Source organism: Petromyzon marinus, unplaced genomic scaffold (genome assembly GCF_048934315.1).
Source record: "Petromyzon marinus isolate PM22_M1 ecotype Great Lakes invasive population unplaced genomic scaffold, UKy_Petmar_22M1.pri1.0 PM_Scaffold_490, whole genome shotgun sequence".
Taxonomy (NCBI): Eukaryota; Metazoa; Chordata; class Hyperoartia; order Petromyzontiformes; family Petromyzontidae; genus Petromyzon; species Petromyzon marinus.
This window is the reverse complement of record NW_027423491.1, coordinates 52,501-62,500: the sequence shown is the minus strand read 5'-3', so window position 1 is coordinate 62,500 and position 10,000 is coordinate 52,501. Positions and strand designations below refer to the sequence as shown.

The following is a 10,000-nucleotide window of genomic DNA, read 5'->3' as shown; positions in this document are numbered from 1 at the left end:
CTCCCCGTGTCTCCCCGTGTCTCCCCGTGTCTCCCCGTCTCCCCGTGTCTCCCCGTGTCTCTCAATGTCTCCCCGTGTCTCCCCGCGTCTCCCCTGTCTCCCCGTGTCTCTCAATGTCTCCCCGTGTCTCCCCGTGTCTCCCTGCGTCTCCCCGCGTCTCCCCGTGTCTCCCCGTGTCTCCCCATGTCTCTCAATGTCTCCCCGCGTCTCCCCGTGTCTCCCCGTGCGTGAGTGTAGACGGTGAACCAGCTGGCCCACGCTCTGCACCAGGACGAGCGTCTGGACGCTGGCTCTGAGGTTCGGGTCTTCTGGCCCAAGTCTCGCTGCACACTGCTCCGTGATGACGTCGTCCTGCTGGACAGGTGGAGTGTCCCCCCCCCCCCCGCACTGTACACGCACTGTACACGCACTGTACACGCACTGTACGTGCACTGTACACGCACTGTACACTCGGCGATCCGGGCATACAGTGTGCAGCACGCGTACTGTACAAACGCTGCCCACTCAGTCACTCAGTCACTCACTAAGTCACTCACTCAGTCAGTCACTCAGTCACTCACTAAGTCACTCACTCAGTCAGTCACTCAGTCACTCACTAAGTCACTCACTCAGTCAGTCACTCAGTCAGTCACTCAGTCAGTCACTCAGTCACTCACTCAGTCACTCACTCAGTCACTCAGTCACTCACTCAGTCACTCACTCACTCAGTCAGTCACTCACTCACTCAGTCACTCACTCAGTCACTCACTCAGTCAGTCACTCAGTCAGTCACTCAGTCACTCACTCAGTCACTCACTCAGTCACTCTCTCAGTCACTCAGTCACTCACTCAGTCAGTCACTCAGTCACTCAGTCACTCAGTCAGTCACTCAGTCACTCACTCAGTCACTCTCTCAGTCACTCACTCAGTCAGTCACTCAGTCACTCACTCACTCAGTCACTCAGTCACTCACTCAGTCACTCAGTCACTCACTCAGTCACTCAGTCACTCAGTCAGTCACTCAGTCACTCACTCAGTCACTCAGTCACTCAGTCACCCACTCACTCACTCAGTCACTCACTCACTCAGTCACTCACTCAGTCACTCAGTCACTCACTCAGTCACTCACTAAGTCACTCAGTCACTCACTCAGTCACTCACTCAGTCACTCACTCACTCAGTCACTCAGTCACTCACTCAGTCACTCACTCACTCAGTCACTCAGTCACTCAGTCACTCACTAAGTCACTCACTCAGTCACTCACTCACTCACTCAGTCACTCACTCAGTCACTCACTCAGTCACTCACTCACTCAGTCACTCAGTCACTCACTCAGTCACTCAGTCACTCACTCACTCAGTCAGTCACTCAGTCACTCAGTCAGTCACTCACTCACCACTCACTCAGTCACTCACTCACTCAGTCAGTCACTCAGTCACTCAGTCAGTCACTCACTCAGTCACTCACTCAGTCACTCACTCAGTCACTCACTCAGTCACTCACTCAGTCACTCACTCAGTCAGTCACTCAGTCACTCACTCAGTCACTCACTCAGTCACTCACTCAGTCAGTCACTCAGTCACTCACTCAGTCACTCACTCAGTCAGTCACTCAGTCACTCACTCAGTCACTCGCTCAGTCACTCAGTCAGTCACTCACTCAGTCAGTCAGTCACTCAGTCAGTCAGTCACTCAGTCACTCACTCAGTCACTCACTCACTCAGTCACTCACTCAGTCACTCACTCAGTCACTCACTCAGTCAGTCACTCAGTTACTCACTCAGTCAGTCACTCACTCAGTCACTCAGTCATTCACTCAGTCACTCACTCAGTCACTCACTCAGTCACTCAGTCACTCAGTCACTCACTCAGTCACTCACTCAGTCACTCACTCAGTCACTCATTCAGTCAGTCACTCAGTCAGTCACTCAGTCACTCACTCAGTCACTCACTCAGTTACTCACTCAGTTACTCACTCAGTCACTCACTCAGTCACTCACTCAGTCAGTCACTCAGTCACTCACTCAGTCACTCACTCAGTTACTCACTCAGTCACTCACCCACTCACTCAGTCACTCACTCAGTCACTCAGTCACTCACTCAGTTACTCACTCAGTTACTCACTCAGTCAGTCAGTCACTCAGTCACTCACTCAGTCACTCACTCACTCACTCAGTCACTCACTCAGTCACTCACTCAGTCACTCAGTCACTCACTCAGTCACTCACTCAGTCACTCACTCACTCACTCAGTCACTCACCACTCACTCACTCACTCAGTCACTCACCACTCACTCACTCACCCACTTAGTCACTCAGTCACTCACTCAGTCAGTCACTCAGTCAGTCACTCACTCAGTCACTCACTCAGTCACTCACACACTCACTCACTCAGTCACTCACTCAGTCACTCACTCAGTCACTCACACACTCACTCACTCAGTCACTCACTCAGTCACTCACTCACCACTCACTCAGTCACTCAGTCACTCACTCACCACTCACTCACTCACTCAGTCACTCACTCAGTCACTCACTCACTCAGTCACTCAGTCACTCACTCACCACTCACTCACTCACTCAGTCACTCAGTCACTCACTCAGTCACTCAGTCACTCACTCACTCACTCAGTCACTCAGTCACTCACTCACCACTCACTCACTCACTCAGTCACTCAGTCACTCACTCAGTCACTCACTCACTCAGTCACTCAGTCACTCACTCAGTCACTCAGTCACTCACCACTCACTCAGTCACTCACTCACCACTCACTCACTCACTCAGTCACTCAGTCACTCACTCAGTCACTCACTCACTCAGTCACTCACCACTCACTCACTCACTCAGTCACTCACCACTCACTCAGTCACTCAGTCACTCACCCACTCAGTGACTCAGTCACTCAGTCAGTCACTCACTCAGTCACTCACTCAGTCACTCACTCACCCAGTCACTCACTCACTCAGTCACTCACTCAGTCACTCAGTCACTCACTCAGTCACTCACTCACTCACTCAGTCACTCACTCACTCACTCAGTCACTCAGTCACTCACTCAGTCACTCACTCAGTCACTCACTCAGTCAGTCACTCAGTCACTCACTCAGTCACTCACTCAGTCAGTCACTCAGTCACTCACTCAGTCACTCACTCAGTCACTCAGTCAGTCACTCACTCAGTCAGCCAGTCACTCAGTCAGTCAGTCACTCAGTCACTCACTCAGTCACTCACTCACTCAGTCACTCACTCAGTCACTCACTCAGTCACTCAGTCACTCACTCAGTCACTCAGTCACTCACTCAGTCACTCACTCAGTCACTCACTCACTCAGTCACTCACTCAGTCACTCAGTCACTCACTCAGTCACTCACTCAGTCACTCACTCACTCACTCACTCAGTCACTCACTCACTCACTCAGTCACTCACTCACTCAGTCACTCACTCACTCAGTCACTCAGTCACTCAGTCAGTCACTCACTCAGTCACTCACTCAGTCACTCACTCAGTCACTCACTCACCCAGTCACTCACTCAGTCAGTCACTCACTCAGTCACTCACTCAGTCACTCAGTCACTCACTCAGTCACTCACTCAGTCACTCACTCACTCAGTCACTCAGTCACTCACTCAGTCACTCACTCAGTCACTCACTCAGTCTGTCACTCAGTCACTCACTCAGTCACTCACTCAGTCAGTCACTCAGTCACTCACTCAGTCACTCACTCAGTCACTCAGTCAGTCACTCACTCAGTAAGTCACTCAGTCAGTCAGTCACTCAGTCACTCACTCAGTCACTCACTCACTCACTCAGTCACTCACTCACTCAGTCACTCAGTCACTCACTCAGTCACTCACTCAGTCACTCAGTCACTCACTCACTCACTCACTCAGTCACTCAGTCACTCAGTCACTCACTCAGTCACTCAGTCACTCACTCAGTCACTCACTCACTCACTCAGTCACTCAGTCACTCACTCAGTCACTCACTCAGTCACTCAGTCACTCACTCAGTCACTCACTCAGTCACTCACTCAGTCACTCACTCACCCAGTCACTCACTCAGTCAGTCACTCACTCACTCAGTCACTCACTCAGTCACTCAGTCACTCACTCAGTCACTCACTCACTCAGTCACTCACTCACTCAGTCACTCAGTCACTCACTCAGTCACTCACTCAGTCACTCACTCACTCACTCAGTCAGTCACTCAGTCACTCACTCAGTCACTCACTCAGTCACTCAGTCAGTCACTCACTCAGTCAGTCAGTCACTCAGTCAGTCAGTCACTCACTCAGTCACTCACTCAGTCAGTCACTCAGTTACTCACTCAGTCAGTCACTCACTCAGTCACTCAGTCACTCACTCAGTCACTCACTCAGTCACTCACTCAGTCACTCACTCAGTCACTCACTCAGTTACTCACTCAGTCACTCACTCACTCAGTCACTCAGTCACTCACTCAGTCACTCACTCAGTCACTCAGTCACTCAGTCACTCACTCAGTCACTCAGTCAGTCACTCACTCAGTCACTCACTCAGTCACTCACTCAGTCACTCAGTCACTCACTCACTCACTCAGTCACTCACTCAGTCACTCAGTCACTCACTCAGTCACTCAGTCACTCAGTCATTCAGTCACTCACTCAGTCAATCACTCACTCAGTCACTCACCCACTCAGTCACTCAGTCACTCAGTCAGTCACTCACTCAGTCACTCACTCAGTCACTCACTCACCCAGTCACTCACTCAGTCAGTCACTCACTCACTCAGTCACTCACTCAGTCACTCAGTCACTCACTCAGTCACTCACTCACTCACTCAGTCACTCACTCACTCAGTCACTCAGTCACTCACTCAGTCACTCACTCAGTCACTCACTCAGTCACTCACTCAGTCACTCACTCAGTCACTCACTCAGTCACTCAGTCAGTCACTCACTCACTCAGTCAGCCAGTCACTCAGTCAGTCAGTCACTCAGTCACTCACTCAGTCACTCACTCACTCACTCAGTCACTCACTCACCCAGTCACTCACTCAGTCAGTCACTCACTCACTCAGTCACTCACTCAGTCACTCAGTCACTCACTCAGTCACTCACTCACTCACTCAGTCACTCACTCACTCAGTCACTCAGTCACTCACTCAGTCACTCACTCAGTCACTCACTCACTCACTCAGTCAGTCACTCAGTCACTCACTCAGTCACTCACTCAGTCACTCAGTCACTCAGTCAGTCACTCACTCAGTCAGTCAGTCACTCAGTCAGTCACTCAGTCACTCACTCAGTCACTCACTCACTCAGTCACTCACTCAGTCACTCACTCAGTCACTCACTCAGTCAGTCACTCAGTTACTCACTCAGTCAGTCACTCACTCAGTCACTCAGTCACTCACTCAGTCACTCAGTCACTCACTCAGTCACTCACTCAGTCACTCACTCAGTCAGTCACTCAGTCACTCACTCAGTCACTCACTCAGTCACTCACTCAGTCAGTCACTCAGTCACTCACTCAGTCACTCACTCAGTCAGTCACTCAGTCACTCACTCAGTCACTCGCTCAGTCACTCAGTCAGTCAGTCACTCAGTCAGTCAGTCACTCAGTCACTCACTCAGTCACTCACTCACTCAGTCACTCACTCAGTCACTCACTCAGTCACTCACTCAGTCAGTCACTCAGTTACTCACTCAGTCAGTCACTCACTCAGTCACTCAGTCATTCACTCAGTCACTCACTCAGTCACTCACTCAGTCACTCAGTCACTCAGTCACTCACTCAGTCACTCACTCAGTCACTCACTCAGTCACTCATTCAGTCAGTCACTCAGTCAGTCACTCAGTCACTCACTCAGTCACTCACTCAGTTACTCACTCAGTTACTCACTCAGTCACTCACTCAGTCACTCACTCAGTCAGTCACTCAGTCACTCACTCAGTCACTCACTCAGTTACTCACTCAGTCACTCACCCACTCACTCAGTCACTCACTCAGTCACTCAGTCACTCACTCAGTTACTCACTCAGTTACTCACTCAGTCAGTCAGTCACTCAGTCACTCACTCACTCACTCAGTCACTCACTCAGTCACTCACTCAGTCACTCAGTCACTCACTCAGTCACTCACTCAGTCACTCACTCACTCACTCAGTCACTCACCACTCACTCACTCACTCAGTCACTCACCACTCACTCACTCACCCACTTAGTCACTCAGTCACTCACTCAGTCAGTCACTCAGTCAGTCACTCACTCAGTCACTCACTCAGTCACTCACACACTCACTCACTCAGTCACTCACTCAGTCACTCACTCAGTCACTCACACACTCACTCACTCAGTCACTCACTCAGTCACTCACTCACCACTCACTCAGTCACTCAGTCACTCACTCACCACTCACTCACTCACTCAGTCACTCACTCAGTCACTCACTCACTCAGTCACTCAGTCACTCACTCACCACTCACTCACTCACTCAGTCACTCAGTCACTCACTCAGTCACTCAGTCACTCACTCACTCACTCACTCAGTCACTCAGTCACTCACTCACCACTCACTCACTCACTCAGTCACTCAGTCACTCACTCAGTCACTCACTCACTCAGTCACTCAGTCACTCACTCAGTCACTCAGTCACTCACCACTCACTCAGTCACTCACTCACCACTCACTCACTCACTCAGTCACTCAGTCACTCACTCAGTCACTCACTCACTCAGTCACTCACCACTCACTCACTCACTCAGTCACTCACCACTCACTCAGTCACTCAGTCACTCACCCACTCAGTGACTCAGTCACTCAGTCAGTCACTCACTCAGTCACTCACTCAGTCACTCACTCACCCAGTCACTCACTCACTCAGTCACTCACTCAGTCACTCAGTCACTCACTCAGTCACTCACTCACTCACTCAGTCACTCACTCACTCAGTCACTCAGTCACTCACTCAGTCACTCACTCAGTCACTCACTCAGTCAGTCACTCAGTCACTCACTCAGTCACTCACTCAGTCAGTCACTCAGTCACTCACTCAGTCACTCACTCAGTCACTCAGTCAGTCACTCACTCAGTCAGCCAGTCACTCAGTCAGTCAGTCACTCAGTCACTCACTCAGTCACTCACTCACTCAGTCACTCACTCAGTCACTCACTCAGTCACTCAGTCACTCACTCAGTCACTCAGTCACTCACTCAGTCACTCACTCAGTCAGTCACTCACTCAGTCACTCAGTCACTCACTCAGTCACTCACTCAGTCACTCACTCACTCAGTCACTCACTCAGTCACTCAGTCACTCACTCAGTCACTCACTCAGTCACTCACTCACTCACTCACTCAGTCACTCACTCACTCACTCAGTCACTCACTCACTCAGTCACTCACTCACTCAGTCACTCAGTCACTCAGTCAGTCACTCACTCAGTCACTCACTCAGTCACTCACTCAGTCACTCACTCACCCAGTCACTCACTCAGTCAGTCACTCACTCAGTCACTCACTCAGTCACTCAGTCACTCACTCAGTCACTCACTCAGTCACTCACTCACTCAGTCACTCAGTCACTCACTCAGTCACTCACTCAGTCACTCACTCAGTCACTCACTCAGTCTGTCACTCAGTCACTCACTCAGTCACTCACTCAGTCAGTCACTCAGTCACTCACTCAGTCACTCACTCAGTCACTCAGTCAGTCACTCACTCAGTAAGTCACTCAGTCAGTCAGTCACTCAGTCACTCACTCAGTCACTCACTCACTCACTCAGTCACTCACTCACTCAGTCACTCAGTCACTCACTCAGTCACTCACTCAGTCACTCAGTCACTCACTCACTCACTCACTCAGTCACTCAGTCACTCAGTCACTCACTCAGTCACTCAGTCACTCACTCAGTCACTCACTCACTCACTCAGTCACTCAGTCACTCACTCAGTCACTCACTCAGTCACTCAGTCACTCACTCAGTCACTCACTCAGTCACTCACTCAGTCACTCACTCACCCAGTCACTCACTCAGTCAGTCACTCACTCACTCAGTCACTCACTCAGTCACTCAGTCACTCACTCAGTCACTCACTCACTCAGTCACTCACTCACTCAGTCACTCAGTCACTCACTCAGTCACTCACTCAGTCACTCACTCACTCACTCAGTCAGTCACTCAGTCACTCACTCAGTCACTCACTCAGTCACTCAGTCAGTCACTCACTCAGTCAGTCAGTCACTCAGTCAGTCAGTCACTCACTCAGTCACTCACTCAGTCAGTCACTCAGTTACTCACTCAGTCAGTCACTCACTCAGTCACTCAGTCACTCACTCAGTCACTCACTCAGTCACTCACTCAGTCACTCACTCAGTCACTCACTCAGTTACTCACTCAGTCAGTCACTCACTCAGTCACTCAGTCACTCACTCAGTCACTCACTCAGTCACTCAGTCACTCACTCAGTCACTCACTCAGTCACTCACTCAGTCAGTCACTCAGTCACTCACTCAGTCACTCACTCAGTCACTCACTCAGTCAGTCACTCAGTCACTCACTCAGTCAGTCACTCAGTCACTCACTCAGTCACTCGCTCAGTCACTCGCTCAGTCACTCAGTCAGTCACTCACTCAGTCAGTCAGTCACTCAGTCAGTCAGTCACTCAGTCACTCACTCAGTCACTCACTCACTCAGTCACTCACTCAGTCACTCACTCAGTCACTCACTCAGTCAGTCACTCAGTTACTCACTCAGTCAGTCACTCACTCAGTCACTCAGTCATTCACTCAGTCACTCACTCAGTCACTCACTCAGTCACTCACTCAGTCACTCACTCAGTCACTCACTCAGTCACTCATTCAGTCAGTCACTCAGTCAGTCACTCAGTCACTCACTCAGTTACTCACTCAGTTACTCACTCAGTCACTCACTCAGTCACTCACTCAGTCACTCACTCAGTCAGTCACTCAGTCACTCACTCAGTCACTCACTCAGTTACTCACTCAGTCACTCACCCACTCACTCAGTCACTCACTCAGTCACTCAGTCACTCACTCAGTTACTCACTCAGTTACTCACTCAGTCAGTCAGTCACTCAGTCACTCACTCACTCACTCAGTCACTCACTCAGTCACTCACTCAGTCACTCACTCAGTCACTCACTCAGTCACTCAGTCACTCACTCAGTCACTCACTCAGTCACTCACTCACTCACTCAGTCACTCACCACTCACTCACTCACTCAGTCACTCACCACTCACTCACTCACCCACTTAGTCACTCAGTCACTCACTCAGTCAGTCACTCAGTCACTCAGTCAGTCACTCACTCAGTCACTCACTCAGTCACTCACACACTCACTCACTCAGTCACTCACTCAGTCACTCACTCAGTCACTCACACACTCACTCACTCAGTCACTCACTCAGTCACTCACTCACCACTCACTCAGTCACTCAGTCACTCACTCACCACTCACTCACTCACTCAGTCACTCACTCAGTCACTCACTCACTCAGTCACTCAGTCACTCACTCACCACTCACTCACTCACTCAGTCACTCAGTCACTCACTCAGTCACTCAGTCACTCACTCACTCAGTCACTCAGTCACTCACTCACCACTCACTCACTCACTCAGTCACTCAGTCACTCACTCAGTCACTCACTCACTCAGTCACTCAGTCACTCACTCACTCACTCAGTCACTCAGTCACTCACCACTCACTCAGTCACTCACTCACCACTCACTCACTCACTCAGTCAATCAGTCACTCACTCATTCACTCACTCACTCAGTCACTCACCACTCACTCACTCACTCAGTCACTCACCACTCACTCAGTCACTCAGTCACTCACTCAGTCACTCACTCAGTCACTCACTCACTCAGTCACTCACTCAGTCACTCACTCACCACTCACTCAGTCACTCACTCAGTCACTCACTCAGTCACTCACTCAGTCACTCAGTCACTCAGTCACTCACTCAGTCACTCACTCAGTCACTCACCACTCACTCAGTCACTCACTCACTCAGT

The 10,000-nt window shown here is 50.7% G+C and overlaps 1 protein-coding gene across 1 annotated transcript in view; it reads left to right on the top strand.

Annotated features, from left to right (window-relative positions):
- Positions 1-10,000, top strand: part of LOC142923411 (mitofusin-2-like) — a gene marked incomplete at its 3' end in the record, with an annotated part of 59,500 nt that overhangs the window by 1,248 nt on the left and 48,252 nt on the right. Inside the window, exon 2 of the mRNA XM_076064496.1 lies at positions 238-362. Within this exon, the coding sequence (XP_075920611.1) occupies positions 238-362 (125 nt within the window). The remainder of the gene's footprint in view (positions 1-237; positions 363-10,000) is intronic.